The sequence below is a fragment of the Grampus griseus genome, assembly GCF_964374135.1.
Source record: "Grampus griseus genome assembly, chromosome: 1".
In the NCBI taxonomy this organism is placed as follows: Eukaryota; Metazoa; Chordata; class Mammalia; order Artiodactyla; family Delphinidae; genus Grampus; species Grampus griseus.
In genome coordinates this window covers 74,719,784-74,745,720 of record NC_139017.1, presented here as the reverse complement: position 1 = coordinate 74,745,720, position 25,937 = coordinate 74,719,784, and the positions used below count along the sequence as shown (strand labels likewise).

Here is a 25,937-nt window from a genome sequence, read left to right as displayed (position 1 = left end):
TAATCCCACTATCCAGTATAGTCGTATTTTAACATTCTGGTATATAATCTTTTGGACGTTTTCTATGTATATAAATACATGTGACTTTATAGGTAAGTGTTTTAGAAAAATATTGCATTATGTAATTTTTTACCTTTTTCCATTCAGCAATTTATTGTGACATCCTATCCATAAAAATAATGGATTTTATCCTACACATAAAAATAATGGTTGTATACTAGTCCATTTTATGACTGCACTACAACTTATGTCACCTATATTGTTCATTTAGATTCTTTCCCATTATATCTACCCAATTATAGTTATTATGTACAACGCTACAATAAATATCTTTGTATATATGTCTTTGTCCACTTGACTATTTCCTTAGGATAAATTCTCACTTCTGGGACAAATGGTACATATTTGTTTTTAAGGCTTTTTGCTAGATATTACCAAATTGCCCTCACAAGTGGAAGACCGTCAAATAAAATGTATACACAGTCTTTTTTAAAAGGATAGAAGCCTGCATGCAAGGAGCTTTATACCTGAAATTTTTTGGCCTATCTGAAATCACTCCAGTGTGAAATTGTTTGGGTTGCAAGTTTTGTAATCACTCCTGGAATTTTTCTTTTTTTTTTTTCCCCTGGAATTTTTCTGCCTGAGCTTCTCCTTCTGTCTCTTTTTTTGACATTTACCTAGAACTGCAGAAAATCATCTAACATTTCCCAGTATGGTACTGGGGGTCATCAGGTCAGGTCCTGTTAATAATTTTAAACTTTAGCATTGTTGTGTGTTTTTTGTTTGTTTGTTTTTTTAATGTGCTTATTCTGCTGTTAAGCAGGTAGAACCCCAGAAGTAAGTGATAATTTTCTGTTTTTCCTCGTTTAGGTTTCAACTTTCTGTGCTGTGGGGTCAACCGTAAGAGAGGTAGAACTGATGTGTATTTGTGCTGAAGAAGCATGAGTCCTTGTAGTTACTAGCAGCCAACTCCTCTTCCCCATAACAATTGCAGACTTTTTTTTAGTAGTAGTGCATGGCCTTCTGAGAAGGCTGTGGATGTCTTGCAAGCATTATTTCACTTTACCTCCCATTTCCCTCTGTCCTCTCCAAAAAAGATGCTGTCTTAACCCAGAAACTTCTTTTCTCACAGTTCCACAGTATGAAATGAATCCGTTCACTATCTTTTGTCTCCCTCAAAGTCTTCCCATAACTCCATTTCCTTTTGTTTCAGTAAATGAGTCTCTTTTTCTTTTCCCTTTCTGTTGTACCTCTTATTTCCCCTGACCCTTCCCATCCTGTAGATGGGGTTTCATAATTCACAATGATAGTAGTAATAATCGCTAGTATTTATAGAGCATTTATTACATGTTAGGTGCTATACAGGACTTATTTAATTCTCATAACAACCCTATGAGATACATGTTATTATATGTCCATTTTATGGATGAGGTAACCAAGGCCTAGAGCATTTTAACCAACTTGTCCAAAGTTACCTAATTAGTAAATGGTAGATCTAGTATTCAAATCTAGCCAACCTAGGTGTTCTGATTTCAGAGCCCACATTCCTACCCACTATACCTTATTGCTCTCTCACTAATCTGAAAGGCTGTTTGTGAACTAACTTGACTTTAAACCAGGTTAAATATTTATTGTTCAACAAAAGAATAGTGCAGCAGGGAACTTCCCCTTCTGACTTTAGCTGTCCTAAAAAAGCAACAAAATTCTGAGCTCCTCCATGCATAATATGTGGAGTTATTTTTTTTTAATTAATTAATTAATTTATTTATTTTTGCTGTGTTGGGTCTTCGTTTCTGTGTGTGGGGTTTCTCTAGTTGTGGCAAGCGGGGGCCACTCTTCATCGCGGTGCGCGGGCCTCTCACTATCGCGACCTCTCTTGTTGCGGAGCACAGGCTCCAGACGCGCAGGCTCAGTAATTGTGGCTCACGGGCCTAGTTGCTCCGCGGTATATGGGATCCTCCCAGACCAGGGCTCGAACCCGTGTCCCCTGCATTGGCAGACAGATTCTCAACCACTGCGCCACCAGGGAAGCCCTATGTGGAGTTATTGATCATACTTTAAGAAAATATTTTAGAAGTTAATGTGGATTTTTGCCAAGGATTGGTGACTGATTCTGCAGTCAATTCCAAGATCACTGAAACAGGAGTGCCCATCAGATGCCCTCTTTTTGTCGTTGCAAATTCAATGATCGTAACCCTTATGCTTTTAATCAGAGCAAGACATGGTTCCACTTCCACCAAAAAGAAAACTCCAATCTGAGATGAATTAAAAACTTTTTCTCTCTCTCTCTGCTAAAGTTGTTCATGTCTTATTACAAAGACAAAAAGATACTTTCTACTGCTAGTGAGGACCTTAACATCTGTGAAACTGCTCTTTCAAGTATCAGACTTGAAAGATAGCTTCTGCTCCTCTAGAATACTGGCATTGTCTGATTCAGAACAAGGATAATCTCACTAAAAGAAATGAAAGATACTTTCCTACTGTTTTTGCCAGTGACATTGATGACTGTTGCTGGAGGAAGAGTGTTGTTATTCATTTCATTGAGAGGAACTGAAGGAGGAGGTCTCTGCTCTTAATCCTCTTATCAGTGAAAATGGAAGGGAAGGGAATACCTCAAGGGAAGAAAATATATGTTCATGTTGTCCATTAGCAATTCTGAGATTTATTTAGTTTGTAAAAGTATTCTAGTTCCCTTGGCTTCTTGTCCTACCTAGACTCCAAGTGGCCAGGAAATTGTAAACAAAAGATAGATTAGAAGAAAGAGAGTTGAACTGGGGCTTAGGAATATGGATTCCAGTTCTGGCTCTGTCACTGCCTTTGCTCTGTGATTTTGAGCACATCCCTTATGCTCTGTACTTTTACTTATAAATAAGATTAGATTAAAATCTCAAAGGCACTTGCTGAATGATTTTTTTTCTTAATATAAATTGTTATTGATTTGTTTGCTTGAAAATGGGCAAGTAGGTTCATATGTGGCTGAAGGAACTAAGTTCTCAACTTGTTCTATTTAAAAATCAACTTTCATTTAATGTCTATAAATTTCAGCCAGATTGAACCTGCTCTGGTCAGAATTTTTTAAAAATTCCCAAAGTGAGTACACCCTTGCTCCTCTAGGTCTTTTATTTATTAATATTTTTGGTGAACAACAAGCCAGTCTTTTTTTTAGTAAATATGTAATTGAGTACAGTTTTGTACCTTGATCCTTGGTAATGTCCTCTAGGTCTTTTACATTTCCATCTTTCTGCAGAAGAACTAGGACTTGAAATCACCATGGTTGGTTCTATATCATCTATTGAGCCACTCAGAATTAAGTTATTTGAACCATTATTTTTCTGATGCAGCCTATTTGTCATGGCTTTATTTTTTGCTTCCAGTAGAGCAACATTAGCTGGTTGTTTAGAATGCTTCTTGGTCTAGGGCCTGTTAATAAGTAGGAGTTACATAGTCATGAAGGAAACAAACTATGGAAATGTTTTTCCCTGAGGAAGAGGAAATTTAACATTGGAACTCTGCCCTATACTCAGTTTCCCCACCCAAAAAGAAGATGATACATATGGATCGTGGATATGGGGATTATAAGATGATAGTATATACTTATCAGAGATCATTTTTCACACAGATGCTAGAAAACAAACTTTCTGTTGAATAACATTCTAGTCTTATCCATAAGGATAAATCTCGTTCTCCTTAAACATTGGCTGGATGGCATTGCTAAGCCGGGTGTTGCCATGCTGAGTTGGTATTCTTTTCTTTTCTCTCTTTTTTTCCCTCACTTTTCCTCCCCCCTCCGTCCACCTCCCCCCTCTTCCTCCATTTCTGCTCCTCCTCTTCCTTCTGAAGAGAGCTTGATTAGGAGATGAACAGGTACAGTGCTGGTGACTCTTCAGTCTCAGTAGGCAGTTTCTCATTGGCAGAGCCTTGGGCCAAATGGTCAAGCCTTAGCAGATGGTACCTGGTTCCCTGAAATATCACTGCTCTTCATTGGGTTTCTTCTGGACCAAGCTGGGTGTTACAGCAACATTGATAAAATTCTCCAGTTATTTTTCTATTCCTGTCCATTCTTCTCTGGGAGGTTGGAGCTCTGACCTGTGCCCTAGGGGCAAAACTTCAGACAAGGAAGAGAGTAAGTCTTGGGTCCCAATTCTCCTCCCCGTGTTACTTGTTCTGATTATTATTTAGACCCCAGTATCCATCCAACTGCTTCAGCTATAGTGTTCTTGGGATTAATCCAAGCTTTGCAGTTGCAGATAGCTAAGTAGTTGGCACCATATTCCACTGAGTGAAGTCCTCCCACCCTCATTCTGGGTACTTTGTAAGGGTGTAGCAGCCCTAGAGCTATGTGTTTGTGTGATAAAACTAGGAAAGGTAGCAAAGTAGAACTTTTTAGGGAGTAAGAAAGCCCCAGACCGGGCTTCCCTGGTGGCGCAGTGGTTGAGAGTCCGCCTGCCGATGCAGCGGACGCAGGTTCGTGCCCCGGTCCGGGAAGATCCCACGTGCTGTGGAGCGGCTGGGCCTGTGAGCCATGGCCACTGAGGCTGTGCGTCTGGAGCCTGTGCTCCGCAACGGGAGAGGCCCGCGTACCACAAAAAAAAAAAAAAAAAAAAAGAAAGCCCCAGACCTACTCTCTGCCTTGAAAATCACTTACCTGCTTTTTTTTCTCCATTGTTTAACTTGGTCCATTGACTCCTTGCATGCAGAAGAGGTTGTGTTCTAGGAGAGACTGTCAGCCTAGGACTGGATGTTGGCTCTTGGTTCTGCCAGCTCCCTCCAAACCCCTTCCTCTGGGGTAAAAGAGGAAGGGATAAGCCAGGTACTGACCAAGAAGTCCAGAATCAGTGTTGTCTTCTCAACTGAAAGCATACTGATTTCCTTATTGAGACTTACTAATTCTACAGTTGCCTGTACACTTGCACAAGGTTATGTTGGGGGGGAGGTGGAGGCTGAGGGTTTGGGGAGGAGCCAAGAACTTTGAGGTGCTAATTAGAATTTCATATAGGTCTAGGTAATTGAACATTAAACCTTCCTGGGGGCCCAGCTTTACTCTTGCATTAGAAATCACATATGGGCGCAGCGGCTCAGTGGTTAAGAATCTGCCCGCCAGTGCAGGGGACACGTGTTCAATCCCTGGTTCAGGAAGATCCCACATGCTGTGGAGCAACTAAGCCTGTGCGCCACAATTGCTGCGCCTGTGCTCTAGAGCCTGCAAGCTACAACTACTGAGCCTGTGTGCCACAACTGCTGAAGCCTGCGTGCCTAGAGCCTGTGCTCCGCAACACGGGAAGCCACCACAAAGAGAAGCATGTACACCGCGACGAAGAGTAGCCCCTGCTCGCTGCAATGAGAGAAAGCCTGCACGCAGTAACGAAGACCCAACACAGCCTAAATAAATAAAATAGATTTTTAAAAAATTAAAATAAAAAGAAACCGTCTTGCACCGTCTGTGGTCTCTTTAAAAAAAAAAATTCACATATGACAACATATTTGTATAGCACGTCGCAGTCCATGAAGTACTTTGATTTAGTTTATCCTTTTTTGGGCTGTGTTGGGTGGGTCTTAGTTGCGACATGCAGGATCTTTCATTGCAGCGTGCGGGCTTCTCTCTAGTTGTGGCACCCTGGCTCCAGAGCGTGCGGGCTCAGTAGTCGCAGCACACGGGCTTAGTTGCCCCACGGCATGTGGGATCTTAGTTCCTTGACCAGGGATTGAACCAGCATCCCTGCATTGCAAGACGGATTCTTTTTTTTTTTTTTTTAATGCGGTACGCGGGCCTCTCACAGTTATGGCCTCTCCCGTTGCGGAGCACAGGCTCAGCGGCATGGCTCACGGGCCCAGCAGCTCCGCGGCATGTGGGAATCTTCCCGGACCAGGGCATGAACCCATGTCCCCTGCATCGGCAGGCGGACTCTCAACCACTGCGCCACCAGGGAAGCCCTGCAAGACGGATTCTTAACCACTGGACCACCAGGGAAGTCCCTGATTTAGTTTGTCTTATCTGATCTTTACATAAACCTTCTAATATGGTTCCTCTTTTTTTAGTTAAATATAGAGAACAGTTTACCTGATGTAATAGGGATTTGAACCCAGGTCTTCTGATTTTTAAATAGCTCAGCATGTTGGCTCTTGTCTAAAAGGTTTTAAGTCAGTAACAGTTTTATCATAAATCTGACTCGTCCTGGCTTATTGTTCCTTGGAAGCTTTAGCTTAGGGTTCCAGTTCTAAAATGGTCTTTCACCTACCTGAACTTGACCTGACTGAAGATGAAGCATCCTGCAAAAAGCATAGATTATTGGGCTCTGCTGTTTTTCTAATTTTCTGGGCCATTTTATGCAGCACATCTTCCTAACAGCTAGATGACATTTCCCTTACCTCCTTTTTTGGGAAGAGGAATGAAAACCATCTGTTCCCCATAGTTTTGCTACTCTGACTCACTATGGGGAAGGAAACTTGCTGCTCTGCTTATTGGTACCAGAAATGCTTAGTCTGTGGCCTTTGTACTACTAAGGTCTACCACAATCTCTTCTCTGAGCCCAGCTATATTCTGAAATTCTTAGGGCCCTTGATCGTTGGTCTTAAACAATAGTAATTAGAGCTTTACCTGATTGCCCTTAAGCCCATCTTGTCTCAAACCTTATATATGGACCAGAACTGGGGTCTTCCTATTCAGGTATTATATTATTGAGGATTCGTCCGAATTGGATTCTTCTTTTTAATTTTCTTAAATATGGCTAATCTTTATTCATTTTGAATTCTTTAGAACTACATCAAAGTAATATATCAGTAGTCTTTGAAGAAAAAAGGCCAACATTCTTCAATATGAAGGGGAGAAAGTTCTGTCTCCCTGTTTCCAATGTGATCATGGATGAAAGTTATAGGGATCGCAGACCCTTAAGAATTGATTTAACCTTTTAGAGTATTTTTCTATAGATAATGGTCTTTTAGTCACTTTCTAAACATATTCTTGAAATCTTTTTCTACATTTAAGTGGATAAAAGTCATAATATTGATGAGATTTAACTACACACTTATCTTACACATCTCCACTGATTATATATTTACTAAGTACACACCAACAAATTCCTGTTGCTTTTACAGCAGAAATCAAGATGAGGATGGAAGGATGTAGAGTCAGGTTCTGCCTGCACTCTGTGCTCTTCCATTTTTTTGACATTGCATTTCCCCATCCTTAGCCTCCTCATCTCCATAAATCAACTCTTTTTTTTAAAATTGAAGAATAGTTGATTTATAATAATATATTAGTTTTAGATGTACAATGTAGTTCAATATTTTTACAGATAATACTCCATTTAAAGTTATTACACAATAATGGCTATATTTCACTGTGCTGTACAATATATCCTTGTTGCTTATTTATTTTATACACAGTAGTTGGTGTCTCTTAATCCCCTACCCCTAGCTTGTCCCTCCCCGCTTTTCCCTCCCCACTGGTAACCACTAGTTTTTTCTCTCTGTGAGTCTGTTTCTGTTTTGTTATATACATTGATCGGTTTTATTTTTTAGATTTCACATATAAGTGATAACATAGAGTATTTGTTTTTCTCTGACTTATTTCACTAAGCATAATAACCTCTAGAGACATCCACGTTGTTGCAAATGGCAGAATTTCATTCTTTTCTATGACTGAGTAATATTCCATTTGCATAAATATGTATATGTATACACACACATACACAGACACACCACAGCTTCTTTATCCATTCATCTGTTGATGGACACTTAGGTTGCTTCCATATCTTGGCTACTGTAAATAAAGCTTCCATAGACCAACTCTTTACCTTTTTTCTGAAATAATTAGTAGAAGTGTAAAGCACCATAGATATGCTCTAAGAGTACCTACCCTTTTAGCTCTACAGGAAAAATTATTAATCAAGCCCAGGTTGTCCGATAAGTCTTGGTATCTCTTATGCCCTTTCTCTTTCAGCCATGGTATCAAATGAGACCCTCTGGCTCTGATGGTTAAATGTATCAAGAACAGATATATTTCCTAGAGAAAATATGAACACTTGTGTAAGAAAAAGGACTAGAATGAGAACAGAATATGCATAAGGGCTCTGTGAGTATGGAGGAGGAAAAAGAAGGGACATTTAAAATCCCTATCCAAAAGGATCTGTTATCAATGAGCAAGAGGCAGGAGCTCATTGTCAGGTTTAGTGTGACTCAAATCCTGATTGTTTCAGTGGGCTTGATAGAGATCGTTGTGAGTGTGTGTATATACTTATGGTTGTGTTTGTTTATTTTATTTTTTTCACAGCATCTGGAATCAAGAGACCCATGGCATCTGAGGTGAGTTTTATATTGGTACAGTGGTTCTAAAACCTTAATTCTGGGATAGAAGGATACCTGTTTATAACATCCTTATTTTCCCCCTACTTGGGTCTTGGAATCTAGATAAGGTTCTCACATCTCTTTGGTAGGCTAGTAATTATACAACTCTACTTTTGTCACAGTTTATTATGAATATTAATAATAGCTCAGATTTATTGAACTTTTTTTTAATGTTTTAAATTTACTTATTTATTTATTTTTGGATCTGTTGGGTCTTCGTTGCTGTGCGCAGGCTCTCTCTAGTTGCAGCGAGTGGGGGCTACTCCTTGCTGCAGTACGTGGGCTTCTCAATGTGGTGGCCTCTTCCATCACAGAGCACACGCTCCAGGCGTGGGGGCCTCAGCAGTTGGAGCACGCAGGCTCAGCAGTTGTGGCTCACGGGCTCCAGAGGGCAGGCTCAGCAGTTGTGGCGCACGGGCCCAGTTGTTCCGCGGCTGCAGGATCTTCCTGGACCAGGGCTTGAACCCTGCATTGGCAGGCGGACTCCCAACCACTGCGCCACCAGGGAAGACCCTGAGCCTTTTTTTAATGTACCAAAGAGTAAATAAGGTACCTAAGTGCTCTTTACAGGTATTCTTATTTAATCCTTCAAAGAACCTCTATGAGTGTAGGTACTGTTGTTATCCATGTTTTATAGATGAAAAAGTGAAGATTAGAGGTTCTATAGCTTGCCCAAGGTCCTGTAATTAATAAGGTTAGGATTCAAAGCTAGTCTGACACTAAAGCTCGTTCTCTTGTTTTGCTGTTAATACCTCCTGACTGCGTAGCTTCAGTGAATGTGGCGAACTTCTTTTAACCGTACTGAAGCTGTTGATATTCTAAGTTTTTCTCTTTTGTGCAGAGTATCTTGTATTTGCTTAATTTTCTTCCCACAGAGTATTTCCCATTCCTCTTTTTACTTCTTGCATCTCTCCTGGGTTTTGTGACGGGACCTCAGAGTGCAGACCATTTTGGCGTAGGATTTTAGGCTTTTTTCTCAGAACATCTTCCAAGATCTGTCAGGTTATATACTGAGGGTTTTCTGGCACTAAGGGTCTTAGCAAGAAGAGTAGAACTTAAATATCAGGCCCTAAGATGGTAACATGCTATTTTCAGTAGCCTTTTTGCCTTCTGGCTTGTTAACTTGAGTATCGACATCATGAAGAATACCTTCATGTCTGTTGTGCTGGCATCTTGGCTGTGGAGAATAGCCTTCTAGCCTCTGCTCCACTGGTTTTACTTCTTCCTTTTTTCAGAGGCTGTGATGTATGTGAATAGAAAACAAAGCCATACCACGTTCTCAGGAATCTCTTTGAGGCACTGAGGCCCTTTTCTTAGAGGACTCATCTTATTGCCACAGCCTCTTAATACTTGAGCTCGCAGTACTTGCATTTGCCAGTGGCTAGATCATTTCTGCTGGTGAATTCAGTTTGAGCAAATAGTGTTCAGGTTGGGTTGAATATTAGAGGGGTAGTAGTTTCTGAAAGAAAGCTGGGTCTGTGGAGCTCTACTTCTCTCTTGCTTTTGTAAACTGAGGGTCTTTCCTTTTTTCTGGGGCTGCTATTGCTTACTTCCCCTGTTTCTCCTTTTCTTTAATGATAATCATTTTAATTTTCCATGTCATCTTTCTGAGAACCAAAGGTGAAATATATGTCATTTGGAGTTTTCTTTGTGTTCTTTTAGTCAGTTTAGTTCTTTGGGGAGCAACACTATAGCTGTGTGTTTGCATGGGAGGGATCTTCTGAAGATTTTATAAAACGTTCTTAACCTAAAAAGGGTGTGTTGCATGTTTTGTTTTTTTTGATTTACCATCGTGGTAGCTGTTTGGTGTGTTACATGGGAATCATGTACTAATCTTGACTCTTCTTATTCTAGGTGCCTTATGCCTCTAGCATGCCCATGAAGAAAATAGGCCACCGAGGTGTTGATTCCTCAGGAGAGACAACATATAAAAAGGTGTGTCTGGGTGAAACCCATTCATCTTACTCCAGGAAGGGATAGTTCTGTCTCCTTGATATTATTCTCCACATTCCATCCCATTTCTTGATACGCTAAACCTTTGCACAATAGCCATCATACAACTTGAACTTCTTTATTTTTTATAAATTTAATTAATTTATTTTATTTTTATTTATTTTTGGCTGCGTTGGGTCTTCGTTGCTGTGCGCGGGCTTTCCCTAGTTGCGGCGAGCGGGGGCCACTCTTCCGCTGTGGCGCGTGGGCCTCTCACTGCGGTGGCCTCTCCTGCTGTGGAGCATGGGCTCCAGGCGCATGGGCCCCAGCAGTTGTGGTGCGCGGCTCAGTAGCTGTAGCTCGCGGCTCCAGAGCGCAGGCTTGGTAGCTGTGGCACATGGGCACAGTTGCTCTGTGGCATGTGGGATCCTTCCAGACCAGGGCTCGAACCCGTGTCCCCTGCATTGGCAGGTGGATTCCCAACCACTGTGCCACCAGGGAAGCCCCGCAACTTGAACTTTAGAATTTACTTCACAAAGGGTAAATTATTTCCCGTCTGTATATATGGGTTTTGTTTTGTTTTATAAATTTATTTTATCTTTGACTGCGTTGGCTCTTCGTTGCTGCGCGCGGGCTTTCTCTAGTTGTGGCGAGTGGGAGCTACTCTTCGTTGCGGTGCGCAGGCTTCTCATTGCGGTGGTTTCTCTAGTTGCGGAACACAGGCTTTAGATGCGCGGGCTTCAGTAGTTGTGGCGCACAGGCTCAGTAGTTGTGGCTCATGGGCTCTAGAGCACAGGCTCAGTAGTTGTGGCGCACGGGCTTAGTTGCTCGGCAGCATGTGGAATCTTCCCGGACCAGGGCTCGAACCCGTGTCCCCTGCATTGGCAGGCGGATTCTTAACCACTGTGCCACCAGGGAAGCCCTGTATATGTGTTTTTCGTTTTGTTTGGTTTTGTTTCTGGCTGTGTTGGGTCTTTGTTGCTGCTCGCCAGCTTTCTCTAGTTGCAGCGAGCAGGGGGCTACTCTTCGTTGCGGTGCATGGACTTCTCATTGTGGTGGCTTCTCTTGTTGCGGAACATGGGCTCTAGGCGCACAGGCTTCAGTAGTTGTGGCACGTGGGCTCAGTAGTTGTGGCACACAGGCTTAGTTGCTCTGTGGCATGTGGGATCTTCCTGGACCAGGGATGGAACCCGTGTACCCTGCATTGGCAGGCGGATTCTTAACCACTGTGCCACCAAGGAAGTCCCCATATATGTGTTTAAATGAGAATGTTCTTAATGAACAAATCTGGTGTTGGATGCTTTTTCACTGAGCTGAAGAAATTGTGTTTCCCTGTTAGATATAAACATGTAATAAGCCCCCAAGGCCATTCTTACCTAGCTTTAGGGAACCATGTCTCTTGTGCTGGATGTACATAAAGTGAAGGCTGGATCCCATTCAGCTTGGTGATACAGAGATAGACAGCAGGTCAAGAATTTTTCTTTGTGTGTGTGTATGTTTTGTTTTATTTTGTTTTTTGTCTGTGCTGGGTCTTAGTTGTGGCACGCAGCGTCTTCATTGCGGCATGCGGGATCTTTAGTTGCAGCATGTGGGTTTCTTAGTTGCGGCATACGGACTCTTAGTTGTGGCATGTGGACTCTTAATTGTGACATGCGGGCTCTTAGTTGTGGCGTGCAGGCTCTTAGTTGCGGCATGTGGACTCTCAGTTGTGGCATGCATGCAGGATCTAGTTCCCCGCCCAGGGATCGAACCTGGGCCCCCAGCATTGGGAGCATGGAATCTTACCCACTGGACCACCAGGGAAGTCCATGGGTTTTGTTTTTTTAAGATTGTAGTTTCATTTGGTGAATAGGGCCTAGAATACCTGATTTAGAGCTAGAGATATCAAATGGATTGGAAAGATAGTAGTAATAACCAAGAAGAGAAAATTGAACTGGTGAAGGGAAAACAGGAGAGAAGCATCCTGGAGTGACCCAATTCCCCAGTTCTGGACTAATTGGAGATGCTTAGGTTTCCTGGGGTACAGTGTTCAACCTCCTATTTGGCATCTATACCTTGTCTGGCCCATGTAAATTTTTCTTGTGTTTGTTCTCTGTCTTTATTGCATTGTCCGAAGTGATAGAGGTGGACTGACTCATTCTCAGTCAGGGACCTGACTCTCCCTGGGAATGGACTCTGAGGCCCATGTCAATTAAACACATTTATTGAGCTCTTTTTATGTGCTGAACACTGAGACAAAAAGATGAGTTTCTAGTCTAATTGGAGAGGCAAGCACTTAAAAAATTTGTTATAATTTTATTTATTTTTTTTAAATATTCTTATTTAAAAATTTTTTTTTAAGTGTTAAATTTTTTTGGCCGCATTTGGTCTTCGTTTCTGTGCATGGGCTTTCTCTAGCTGTGGCAAGCAGGGGCTACTCTTCGTTGCAGTATGCAGGCTTCTCACTGCGGTGGCTCCTCTTGTTGCAGAGCACAGGCTCGAGGCGTGTGGGCTTCAGTAGTTGTGGTGCGCGGGCTCAGTAGTTGTGGTGCATGGGCTTAGTTGCTTCGTGGCATGTGAGATCTTCTTGGACCAGGGCTCAAACCCGTGTCCCCTGCATTGGCAGGTGGATTCTCAACCAGTGTGCCACCAGGGAAATCCCTATTCTTATTTTTAAAAATATTTATTTATTTGGCTGCATTGGGTGTTAGCTGTGGCACATGGTATCTTTCGTTGTGGTGTGCAGGCGCTTCGTTGTGGCTCACGGGCTTCTCTCTAATTGTGGCACGTGGGCTTCAGAGCGCATGGGTTTAGTTGCCCCATGGCATGTGGGATCTTAGTTCCACAACCAGGGGTCGAACCCGCATCCCCTGCACTGGGAGGCGGATTCTTAACCACTGGACCACCAGGGAAGTCCCTAGTTATAATTTTAATGCCCGATGAGGACTAGGTAGAATATTGATACAAGTAATATTTGGTGAGGGTTGGGGGGATAAGGGAAATCACTTAGAACAAAACTGTCCAATAGAACTTTCTACAGTGATTGAAATGTGCTATATCTGTGTTATCCAGTGTGGTACCCACTAATCATACCTGAATGTGGCTAGTAAGACTGAAGAAATGATTTTTAAATTAAATTAACTTTAACTTAAAATTAAATAGCCGAGTGTAGCTAGTAGCTACTATATTGGACAGCACAGAACTAGATAATACGACATTTTCCCATGACATTGAAATCCTGGATTGTAAGAGTGGGGCTCTTATATTTGTGTTTTGACCACAGTATGATAATTTTAAATCTAAATAGTTCTCTCAGAAATAATTTGAATCTTTCAGGCTTTCTTCTTTAGTCAGGAGCTTTTTTTGCCACTCAGTTGTCCTTGGAACGCCAGTCAGCCCTTGCCTTAGAGAACTGAACTTCAGTAGCTAGGCAGTGAATCAGAGTATCAGTTAATTTTAGTTACATTCTGTATCAGATGAATAAAATGTTTGGAGGACTCCATATACTCTGGGGGCAGGAACCTTTGGAGTGAGACCTAGGATTGTTCTCTCAGTACAACGTATCTTCCAGATATAGATGTGAATAGGAGGGAACACCTTGTTTAGAGAGTCCCCACTTTGCTATTCTGTATCTTCATGCTCTTCCAATCTTTGCAGGCTTAACTGCCATGTAGAGTGTGGGGATGGGGAAACTGGATTGCCCCAGTTTAGTCTGAACTACTAGATAGGCATTTGCTCTCTCGTGTTCCTTCTGGTTCTTCTGAGTTTTTATTGCTATGATCAGATTTAATACTAGAAACTTTCCTCTTGTTTCTCTTGTTTCTTAGACAACCTCGTCAGCTTTAAAAGGTGCCATCCAGTTAGGCATTACTCACACTGTGGGGAGCCTGAGTACCAAACCAGAGCGGGATGTCCTCATGCAAGACTTCTATGTGGTGGAGAGTATCTTCTTTCCGAGGTACAGAGGTTAATGTGCAGGGGAATGTCCTAGAAAATGTGGCTTTTTTATATCATCATCAGGGCATTTTAGGGTTCATGTCTAATTTAGGCATGCATCCAATCCTTAACCTGATTTTAATCAGGGTGATATGGGGACTGGAGAATTTGAAGAGCACATGCTCTCCTTTGGATGTTTCCATGAGCCTCCGGCCTGTGGACTGAGCCCTAAAAAACAATTTAGTGCATCGGGAGGAGGTAATATGATTCCCTGTGCCCATGTCTTAATCCCCGTGTTGTGCCTTGTCCCATTATGTAACTGACTCATCCAGTCCCTTTGGTTCTCTCAGGAGGGATGTGTTGACCTGGCTCTGGGTGACTGAGTATCTTTCCAGGGTGTGGACTCCCTAAATTACAGGAACTGGTAAGTTATGGCTTCTTCTGTTCAACCCCACAGTGAAGGGAGCAACCTGACTCCTGCTCATCACTACAATGACTTTCGGTTCAAGACCTATGCACCTGTTGCCTTCCGCTACTTTCGGGAGTTATTTGGTATCCGCCCTGATGATTACTTGGTAAGCTTCCAGATTTCAGGACCCTGGGACTCCAGTATCAGAGGGATACTTCCAAAGGAAGACCCTCTCTCCACACTCTTGCTCTAGTTTTTCTTTAGAATTGCATCTGTAGTTGATTTCTGGTTGGGCATGCCCTTGTATCTCTGAACCTCTTGCTCTCTTTTCTCTGGGCCCAGTACTCCCTCTGCAATGAGCCGCTGATTGAACTCTGCAACTCTGGAGCTAGTGGTTCCCTCTTCTATGTGTCCAGCGATGATGAATTCATCATTAAAACAGTCCAGCACAAAGAGGCGGAGTTTCTGCAGAAGCTGCTTCCAGGATACTACATGGTAAGAGGACCAGGAGCACTGGCTGCCTGAGCTGCCCACTCCACTCCACTGGGGAGGCTGCCATCAGGGGGACAAAACAATGTCAGCCCTTCTGTCGTAGGAATGTAGTTCATCTTTGTGCTTTTCCCATCTCTTTTGTCTCTCTATGGCTAAAGGAGGTTTTGTTTATCTGTCCTATTTTAAGTGTTTTTAGCTTAGACCCTGCTACCCAACGACAAGATTCAATGATGATTAAAAAAAAATTTTTTTTTATTGGAGTATAGTTGATTTACAGTGTTTCGTTTCTGCTGTACAGGAAGCAAAGTGAGTCAGTTATACATGCACATATATCCACTTTTTTTAGATTCTATTCCCATGTTACAGAGTATTGAATAGAGTTCCCTGTGCTATTCAGTAGGTTCTTATTAATTATCCGTTCTGTGTATAGTACTGTGTGTATGTCAATCCCAGTCTCCCAGTTTACCCCCTGCCTTTTTCCCCCAGTAACCACAAGTTTGTTTTCTACATCAGTGACTCAACTTCTGTTTTGTAAATAGGTTCATGTGTACCATTTTTAAAATTCCACATATAAGTGATAATATATGATATTTATTTTTCGCTTTCTGACTTACTTTCACTCAGTATGACAATCTCTAGGTCCATCCATGTCGCTGCAAATGGCATTATTTCATTCCTTTTTATGGCTGAGTAATACTCCATTGTATATATGTACCACATCTTTATCCATTCCTCTGTTGATGGACATTTAGGTTGCTTCCATGTCCTGGCTGTTGTGAATAGGGCTGCAAAGAACACTGAACAGGAGTGGAATCGCTGGATCATATGGTAGCTCTAGTTTTAGTTTTTTAAGGCATCTCCATGCTATTCTCCATAGTGGCTGTACATTCCCACCAACAGTGTAGGAGGGTTCCCTTTTCTTCACACCCTCTCCAGCATTTATTGTTTGTAGATTTTTTTTTTTTTTTGCGGTACTTGGGCCTCTCACTGTTGTGGCCTCTCCCGATGCGGAGCACAGGCTCCGGATGCGCAGACTCAGCAGCCATGGCTCATGGGCCCAGCCGCTCCATGGCATGTGGGATCTTCGTGGACCGGGGCACGAACCTGTGTCCCCTGCATCGGCAGGCGGACTCGCAACCACTGCGCCACCAGGGAAGCCCATTTGTAGATTTTTTGATGATGGCCATTCTGACCAGTGTGAGGTGATACCTCATTGTAGTTTTGATTTGCATTTCTCTAATAATTAGTGATGTTGAGCATCTTTTCATGTGCTTTTTGGCCATCTGTATATCTTCTTTGGAGAAATGTCTATTTATATCTTCTACCTTTATTTTTTTTTTTACATCTTTATTGGAGTATAATTGCTTTACAATGGTGTGCTAGTTTCTGCTTTATAACAAAGTGAATCAGTTATACATATACATATGTTCCCATATCTCTTCCCTCTTGCGTCTCCCTCCCTCCCACCTTCCCTATCCCACCCCTCTAGGTGGTCACAAAGCACTGAGCTGATCTCCCTGTGCTATGCGGCTGCTTCCCACTAGCTATCTACCTTACGTTTGGTAGTGTATATATGTCCATGCCTCTCTCTTGCTTTGTCACAGCTTACCCTTCCCCCTCCCCATATCCTCAAGTCCATTCTCTAGTAGGTCTGTGTCTTTATTCCTGTCTTACCCTTAGGTTCTTCATGACATTTTTTTTTCTTAAATTCCATATATATGTGTTAGCATACGGTATTTGTCTTTCTCTTTCTGACTTACTTCACTCTGTATGACAGACTCTAGGTCCATCCACCTCATTACAAATAGCTCAATTTCGTTTCTTTTTATGGCTGAGTAATATTCCATTGTATATATGTGCCACATCTTCTTTAATATTCATCTGTCGATGGACACTTTGGTAATTTCCATGTCCTGGCTATTGTAAATAGAGCTGCAATGAACATTTCGGTACATGACTCTTTTTGAATTATGGTTTTCTCAGGGTATATGCCCAGTAGTGGGATTGCTGGGTCGTATGGTAGTTCTATTTGTAGTTTTTTAAGGAACCTCCATACTATTCTCCATAGTGGCTGTATCAATTAACATTCCCACCAGCAGTGCAAGAGTGTTCTCTTTTCTCCACACCCTGTCCAGCACTTATTGTTTCTAGATTTTTTGATGATGGCCATTCTGACCGGTGTGTGATGATATCTCATTGTAGTTTTGATTTGCATTTCTCTAATGATTAATGCTGTTGAGCATTCTTTCATGTGTTTGTTGGCAGTCTGTATATCTTCTTTGGAGAAATGTCTATTTAGGTCTTCTGCCCATTTTTGGATTGGGTTGTTTGTTTTTTTGTTATTGAGCTGCATGAACTGCTTATAAATTTTGGAGATTAATCCTTTGTCAGTTGCTTCATTTGCAAATATTTTCTCCCATTCTGAGGGTTGTCTTTTGGTCTTGTTTATGGTTTCTTTTGCTGTGCAAAAGCTTTGAAGTTTCATTAGGTCCCATTTGTTTATTTTTGTTTTTATTTCCATTTCTCTAGGAGGTGGGTCAAAAAGGATCTTGCTGTGATTTATGTCATAGAGTGTTCTGCCTATGTTTTCCTCTAAGAGTTTGATAGTCTGGCCTTACATTTAGGGCTTTAATCCATTTTGAGCTTATTTTTGTGTATGGTGTTAGGGAGTGATCTAATCTCATACTTTTACATGTACCTGTCCAGTTTTCCCAGCACCACTTATTGAAGAGGCTGTCTTTGCTCCACTGTACATTCCTGCCTCTTTTATCAAAGATAAGGTAACCATATGTGCGTGGGTTTATCTCTGGGCTTTCTATCCTGTTCCATTGATCTATCTTTCTGTTTTTGTGCCAGTACCATACTGTCTTGATTACTGTAGCTTTGTAGTATAGTCTGAAGTCAGGGAGCCTGATTCCTCCAGCTCCGTTTTTCGTTCTCAAGATTGCTTTGGCTATTCGGGGTATTTTGTGTTTCCATACAAATTGTGAAATTTTTTGTTCTAGTTCTGTGAAAAATGCCAGTGGTAGTTTGATAGGGATTGCATTGAATCTGTAGATTGCTTTGGGTAGTAGAGTCATTTTCACAATGTTGATTCTTCCAATCCAAGAACATGGTATATCTCTCCATCTATTTGTATCATCTTTAATTTCTTTCATTGGTGTCTTATACTTTTCTGCATACAGGTCTTTTGTCTGCTTAGGTAGGTTTCTTCCTAGATATTTTATTGTTTTTGTTGTAATGGTAAATGGGAGTGTTTTCTTGATTTCACTTTCAGATTTTTCATCCTTAGTGTATAGGAATGCCAGAGATTTCTGTGCATTAATTTTGTATCCTGCTACTTTACCAAATTCATTGATTAGCTCTAGTAGTTTTCTGGTAGCATCTTTAGGATTCTCCTTGTATAGTATCATGTCATCTGCAAACAGTGACAGCTTTACTTCTTCTTTTCCGACTTGGATTCCTTTTATTTCCTTTTCTTCTCTGATTGCTGTGGCTAAAACTTTCAAAACTATGTTGAATAAGAGTGGTGAGAGTGGGCAACCTTGTCTTGTTCCTGATCTTAGTGGAAATGCTTTCAGTTTTTTACCATTGAGGACAATGTTGGCTGTGGATTTGTCATATATGGCCTTTATTATGTTGAGGAAAGTTCCCTCTATGCCAACTTCTGCAGGGTTTATATCATAAATGGGTGTTGAATTTTGTTGAAAGCTTTCTCTGCATCTATTGAGATGATCATATGGTTTTTCTCCTTCAGTTTGTTAATATGGTTTATCACATTGATTTGCGTATATTAAAGAATCCTTGCATTCCTGGAATAAACCCCACTTGATCATGGTGTATGATCCTTTTAAGGTGCTGTTGGATTCTGTTTGCTAGTATTTTGTTGAGGATTTTTGCATCTATGTTCATCAGTGATATTGGCCTGTAGTTTTCTTTCTTTGTGACATCCTTGTGTGGTTTTGGTATCAGGGTGATGGTGGCCTCGCAGAATGAGTTTGGGAGTGTTCCTCCCTCTGTTGTATTTTGGAAGAGTTTGAGAAGGATAGGTGTTAGCTCTTCTCTAAATGTTTGATAGACTTTGCCTGTGAAGCCATCTGGTCGTGGGCTTTTGTTTGTTGGAAGATTTTTAATCACAGTTTCAATTTCAGTGCTTGTGATTGGACTGTTCATATTTTCTATTTCTTCCTGATTCAGTCTTGGCAGGTTGTACATTTCTAAGAATTTGTCCATTTCTTCCAGGTTGTCCATTTTATTGGCATAGAGTTACTTGTAGTAATCTCTCATGATCTTTTGTATTTCTGCAGTGTCAGTTGTTAACTTCTCCTTTTTTATTTCTAATTCTATTGATTTGAGTCTTCTCCCTTTTTTTTCTTGATGAGTGGCTAATGGTTTATCAATTTTGTTTATCTTCTCAAAGAACCAGGACTTTTAGTTTTATTGATCTTTGCTATCGTTTCCTTCTTTTCTTTTTCATTTATTTCTGATCTGATTTTTATGATTTCTTTCCTTCTGCTAACTTTGGGGTTTTTTTGTTCTTCTTTCTCTAATTGGTTTAGGTGCAAGGTTAAGTTATTTATTCGAGATGTTTCCTGTTTCTTAAGGTAGGATTGTATTGCTATAAACTTCCCTGTTAGAACTGCTTTGGCTGCATCCCATAGATTTTGGGTCATCGTGTCTCCATTGTCATTTGTTTCTAGGTATTTTTTTTATTTCCTCTTTGAGTTCTTCACTGATCACTTCGTTATTCAGTAGTGTATTGTTTAGCCTCCATGTGTTTGTATTTTTTACAGGTTTTTTCCTGTAATTGATATCTAGTCTCATAGCATTGTGGTCGGAAAAGATACTTGATACAATTTCAGTTTTCTTAAATTTACCAAGGCTTGATTTGCGACCCAAGATATGATCTATCCTGGAGAATGGTCCATGAGCACTTGAGAAAAATGTATATTCTGTTGTTTTTGGATGGAATGTCCTATAAATATCAATTAAGTCCATCTTGTTTAATGTATCATTTAAAGCTTGTGTTTCCTTATTTATTTTCATTTTGGATGATCTGTCCATTGGTGAAAGTGGGGTGTTAAAAAGTCCCCTACTATGAATGTGTTACTGTCGATTTCCCCTTTTATGGCTGTTAGTATTTGCCTTATGTATTGAGTTGCTCCTATGTTGGGTGCATAAATATTTACAATTGTTATATTTTCTTCTTGGATCGATCCCTTGATCATTATGTAGTGTCCTTCTTTGTCTCTTGTAATAGTCTTTATTTTAAAGTCTATTTTGTCTGATATGAGTATTGCTACTCCAGCTTTCTTTTGGTTTCCATTTGCATGAAATACCTTTTTCCGTCCCCTTACTTTCAGTCTGTATGTGTCTCTAGGTCTGAAGTGGGTCTCTTGTAGACAGCAAATATATGGGTCTTGTTTTTGTATCCATTCAGCTAATCTGTGTCTTTTGCTGGGAGCATTTAGTCCATTTACATTTAAGGTAATTATCGATATGTATGTTCCTATTCCCATTTTCTTAATTGTTTTGGGTTCGTTGTTGTAGGTCTTTTCCTTCTCTTGTGTTTCCTGCCTAGAGAAGTTCCTTTAGCAGTTGTTGTAAAGATGGTTTGGTGGTGCTGAACTCTCTCAGCTTTTGCTTGTCCGTAAAGGTTTTAATTTCTCCATCAAATCTGAATGAGATCCTTGCTGGGTAGAGTAATCTTGGTTGCAGGTTTTTCTCCTTCATCATTTTAAATATGTCCTGCCAGTCCCTTCTGGCTTGCAGAGTTTCTGCTGAAAGATCAGCTGTTAACCTTATGGGGATTCCCTTATGTGTTATTTGTTGTTTTTCCCTTGCTGCTTTTAATATGCTTTCTTTGTATTTAATTTTTGAGAGTTTGATTAATATGTGTCTTGGCGTATTTCTCCTTGGATTTATCCTGTATGGGACTCTCTGTGCTTCCTGGACTTGATTAAGTATTTCCTTTCCCATATTAGGGAAGTTTTCAACTATAATCTCTTCAAATATTTTCTCAGTCCCTTTCTTTTTCTCTTCTTCTTCTGGAACCCCTATAATTCGAATGTTTGTGTGTTTAATGTTGTCCCAGAGGTCTCTGAGACTGTCCTCAGTTCTTTTCATTCTTTTTTCTTTATTCTGCTCTGCAGTAGTTATTTCCACTATTTTATCTTCCAGGTCACTTACCCGTTCTTCTGCCTCGGTTATTCTGCTATTGATCCCATCTAGAGTATTTTTTATTTCATTTATTGTGTTGTTCATCGTTGTTTGTTTCATCTTTAGTTCTTCTAGGTCCTTGTTAAATGTTTCTTGCATTTTGTCTATTCTATTTCCAAGATTTTGGATCATCTTTACTATCATTCTGAATTCTTTTTCAGGTAGACTGCCTATTTCCTCTTCATTTGTTAGGTCTGGTGGGTTTTTATCTTGCTCCTTCATCTGCTATGTGTTTTTCTGTCTTCTCATTTTGCTTATCTTACTGTGTTTGGGGTCTCCTTTTTGCAGGCTGCAGGTTCGTAGTTCCCGTTGTTTTTGGTGTCTGGCCCCACAGTGGCTAAGGTTGTTCAGTGGGTTGTGTAGGCTTCCTGGTGGAGGGGACTAGTGCCTGTGTTCTGGTGGATGAGGCTGGGTCTTGTCTTTCTGGTGGGCAGGTCCACGTTTGATGGTGTGTTTTGGGGTGTCTGTGGACTTATTATGATTTTAGGCAGTCTCTCTGCTAATGGGTGGGGTTGTGTTCCTGTCTTGCTAGTTGTTTGGCATAGGATGTCCAGCACTGTAGCTTGCTGGTCGTTGAGTGAAGCTGGGTGCTGGCGTTGAGATGGAGATCTCTGGGAGATTTTCGCCGTTTGATATTATGTGGAGCTGGGAGGTCTCTTGTGGCCCAGTGTCCTGAAGTTGGCTCTCCCACCTCAGAGGCACAGCACTGACTCCTGGCTGCAGCACCAAAAGCCTTTCATCCACACGGCTCAGAATAAAAGGGAGAAAAGTAGAAAGAAAGAATTAGTAGAAGAAGAATGAAAGAGAGAGAGAGGGAGGGAGGGAGGGAGGAAGGAAGGAGGGAAGGAGGGAAGGAAGGAAAAAAGAAAGAAAGAAGATAAAGTAAAATAAAATAAAGTAAGATAAAATATAATAATTATTAAAATAAAAAAATAATTACTAAGAAAAAATTTTTTTAAAAAACAGACGGATAGAACCCTAGGACAAATGGTGGAAGCAAAGCTATACAGACAAAATCTCACACAGAAGCGTACACATACACACTCACAAAAAGAGGAAAAGGGGGAAAAAATCATAAATCTTGCTCTCAAAGTCCACCTCCTCAATTTGGGATGATTCGTTGTCTAAAGGAGGAAAGGAAAGAAAGAAAGAAAGAAGATAAAGTAAAATAAAATAAAGTTATTAAAATAAAAAATAATTATTAAGAAAAAAATTGAAAAACAAAAAAAACGGACGGATAGAACCCTGGGACAAATGGTGGAAGCAAAGCTATACAGACAAAATCTCACACAGAAGCTTACACGTACACACTCATTAAAAGAGGAAAAGGGGAAAAAATCATAAATCTTAGTCTCAAAGTCCACCTCCTCAATTTGGGATGATTCGTTGTCTATTCATGTATTCCACAGATGCAGGGTACATCAAGTTGATTGTGGAGCTTTAATCCGCTGCTTCTGAGGCTGCTGGGAGAGATTTCCCTTTCTCTTCTTTATCTCACAGCTCCCAGGGCCTCAGCTTTGGATTTGGCCCCACCTCTGCGTGTAGGTCTCCGGAGGGCGTCTGTTCTTCGCTCAGACAGGACGGGGTTAAAGGAGCCACTGACTGGGGGCTCTGGCTCACTCAGGTGGGGGGGGAGGGAGGGGCACAGAGTGGGGGCGAGACTGCGGAGGCAGAGGCCGGCGTGACGTTGCACCAGCCTGAGGCGTGCCGTGCGTTCTCCCGGGGGAGTTGTCCCTGGATCCCGGGACCCTGGTAGTGGCTGGCTGCACAGGCTCCCTGTAAGGGGGGTGTGGATAGTGACCTGTGCTCGCACACAGGCTTCTTGGTGGCGGCAGCAGCAGCCTTAGCGTCTCATGCCCGTCTCTGGGGTCCGGGCTTTTAGCTGTGGCTCGCGCCCATCTCTGGAGCTCGTTTTTTCTTTTTTTGGAGCTCCTTTAAGCAGCGTTCTTAATCCCCTCTCCTCGCGCACCAGGAAACAAAAGAGGGAAGAAAAAGTCTCTTGCCTCTTTGGCAGGTCCAGACTTTTCCCCGGACTCCCTCCCGGCTAGCCGTGGCGCACTAACCCCCTGCAGGCTGTGTTCACGCTGCCAACCCCAGTCCTCTCCCGGTGCTCCAACCGAAGCCCGAGCCTCAACTCCCAGCCCTGTCCGCCCCGGCGGGTGAGCAGACAAGTCTCTCGGGCTGGTGAGTACTGGTCGGCACCGATCCTCTGTGCGGGAATCTCTCCCCGCTTTGCCCTCCGCATCCCTGTTGCTGTGCTCTCCTCCGCGGCTCCGAAGCTTTCCCGCTCCGCCACCCGCAGTCTCCACCTGCGAAGGGGCTTCCTAGTGTGTGGAAACTTTCCTCCTTCACAGCTCCCTCCCACTGGTGCCGGTCCCATTCCTATTCTTTTGTCTCTGTTTATTCTTTTTTCTTTTGCCCTACCCAGGTATGTGGGGGGTTTCTTGCCTTTTGGGAGGTCTGCGGTCTTCTGCCAGTGTTCAGTTGGTGTTCTGTAGGAGTTGTTCCACATGTAGATGTATTTCTGGTGTATCTGTGGGGAGGAAGGTGATCTCCACGTCTTACTCTTCCGCCATCTTCGAAAGAAGTCCCCATTTTTTGATTGGGGTTTTTTTTTTTTCTGATATTGAGCTGCATGAGCTGTTTGTATATTTTAGAGAAAAATCACTTGTCGGTCACTTCATTTGCAAATATTTTCTCCCATATTTTGGGCTTTCTCTTCATTTTGTTGATGGTTTCCTTTGCTGTGCAAAAGCTTCTAAGTTTAATTAGGTCCCATTTGTTTATTTTTGTTTTTTTTTCAATGATGATTCTGCTTTCCATTCTTAGTCCAGCTCCTATAGTAGAGTATGAGGTTGGTTACTTCCCTTGATAATACTGTATTTTTTCTTACTCTGACTGATACCTCTTGGAGGTTCTGGAGAAGTTAGGGAACTCTTCTTTGCCTCCTTTCATACTCACAAGAATATACTATACAGAAGGCTAAGCATTAAGTCTTTTTCAGTGCTGTCTTCTCTTAAACCTCTCTGAAGGAATATGTTCATCATATGTTTAGTATCCTGACTGCTTACTGTATTGTAGGCCTTCCACTCGGCTTGGTGGTGAGCTCATTATTGAGATAGATACATTGGGAAATTTTAAACAAATGTAATGTGGGCTTATGGGCAGATTGTATCTGAATCCCATGTAACAGACAAAGGAAGGGGGGTGACAGCTTTTGCCCTTGAGTTTTATTGAAAATCAGCTAATTTGCTCTTCTACTTCTTTTTACTTTCTTGTCCTCAGAACCTCAACCAGAACCCTCGGACTTTGCTGCCTAAGTTCTATGGACTGTACTGTGTGCAGGCAGGTGGTAAGAACATTCGAATTGTGGTGATGAACAATCTCTTACCACGGTCAGTCAAGATGCATATCAAATATGACCTCAAGGGCTCAACCTACAAAAGGCGGGCTTCCCAAAAAGAGCGAGAGAAACCTCTCCCCACCCTTAAAGACCTGGACTTCTTACAAGACATCCCTGATGGTCTCTTTTTGGATGCTGATATGTACAATGCTCTGTGCAAGACCCTGCAGCGCGACTGTTTGGTGAGTTTGTCACATTTCCTTCTCTCTCAGGCACCAGAAATCTCAGTCTGTAAAACAGCTTGGTCGTTCTTAGGCATCTAATCTGTGGGAGATGGGACTCTGTTCCTTAGCTCCATCTGTGCCAGACTTCATTTAAAATAACTTTTATATTAGATCCTTTATGCCTTTACATTTTTACTTTCTCCCCGTTTGTCTAACTCCCCTCCCGTCTTTTTTTTCTCTACCTGCTACCTGTCCTGGGCCTCATAAGCATACATTCTCCTTATTTTCATACCAGCACCATCATGGCTCAGTTTTTGATCCTGTCTGCCAAATCCAAATTTATATCTTAGAAGCTGAGTGCTGCTGAAAAAAATCACACAATACTGGCATCTCTACAGATTTATGATATCCACCCCTACCTGGGCCCTCAGTATTCCTCATCAATCCATTTCCTGTTCCTCCCAGAGATTGCACATGATTGGCACTCTCTTCAAACAGGTTTCTGACTCTCATCCCCCCAGCCTTGTTTCTCAACAAACTACCTCAACTTTCTATTCTGTACCATCCCTTTGTCCTGCCCCCATCATCACTTTATAAATGGATCTACACTTAACCATCCTTAATCTATATTTTCTTCCCAACTTGGTCGATTATTCCAGGTCAGTCCCTTTTGTGACCTAGATCCATTTCCTCCTGTTTCTCTAGGATACTGCTTCATCACTTACTTCCTTTCCCACCTCTGGCTTCAGCCTCAACTATTTTCTATCTATATACAAACAAGTTTATCTCTTTTTTATTTTAAGATTAAGAGAATGTTTTTCAATGTCTTCATTTAATGATGCCTCCATTTCTCTTTTCCCTTTCTCTTCTCCTATTCCTACCTCAACCCACCGTGTCCTGGCTTTTGCTCTCACCACTTCAATTGAACTGCTCTCTCCAATGACCACGTAGATGCCGAATAGAGAGTACTTCTCAGTCCTTCCTTGAATTTTCTGCAGTGTTTGACAGTTGATTGATTCCACTTTCTTTTTTTTTTGTTTTTTTTGCGGTACGCGGGCCT

The 25,937-nt window shown here is 41.7% G+C and overlaps 1 protein-coding gene across 6 annotated transcripts in view; it reads left to right on the top strand.

Annotated features, from left to right (window-relative positions):
• PIP5K1A (phosphatidylinositol-4-phosphate 5-kinase type 1 alpha) overlaps window positions 1-25,937 on the top strand; it is a 45,599-nt gene that overhangs the window by 8,466 nt on the left and 11,196 nt on the right. For 4 of the 6 annotated variants that reach the window (XM_082663603.1, XM_082663601.1, XM_082663600.1 and 1 more), the window contains 7 exons: window positions 871-909; window positions 8,270-8,301; window positions 10,198-10,278; window positions 14,082-14,212; window positions 14,648-14,765; window positions 14,942-15,094; window positions 24,596-24,895. In XM_082663603.1, the coding sequence (XP_082519729.1) occupies window positions 871-909; window positions 8,270-8,301; window positions 10,198-10,278; window positions 14,082-14,212; window positions 14,648-14,765; window positions 14,942-15,094; window positions 24,596-24,895 (854 nt within the window). The remainder of the gene's footprint in view (window positions 1-870; window positions 910-8,269; window positions 8,302-10,197; window positions 10,279-14,081; window positions 14,213-14,647; window positions 14,766-14,941; window positions 15,095-24,595; window positions 24,896-25,937) is intronic. The other 2 variants (XM_082663604.1, XM_082663602.1) reach the window with 1 other exon arrangement.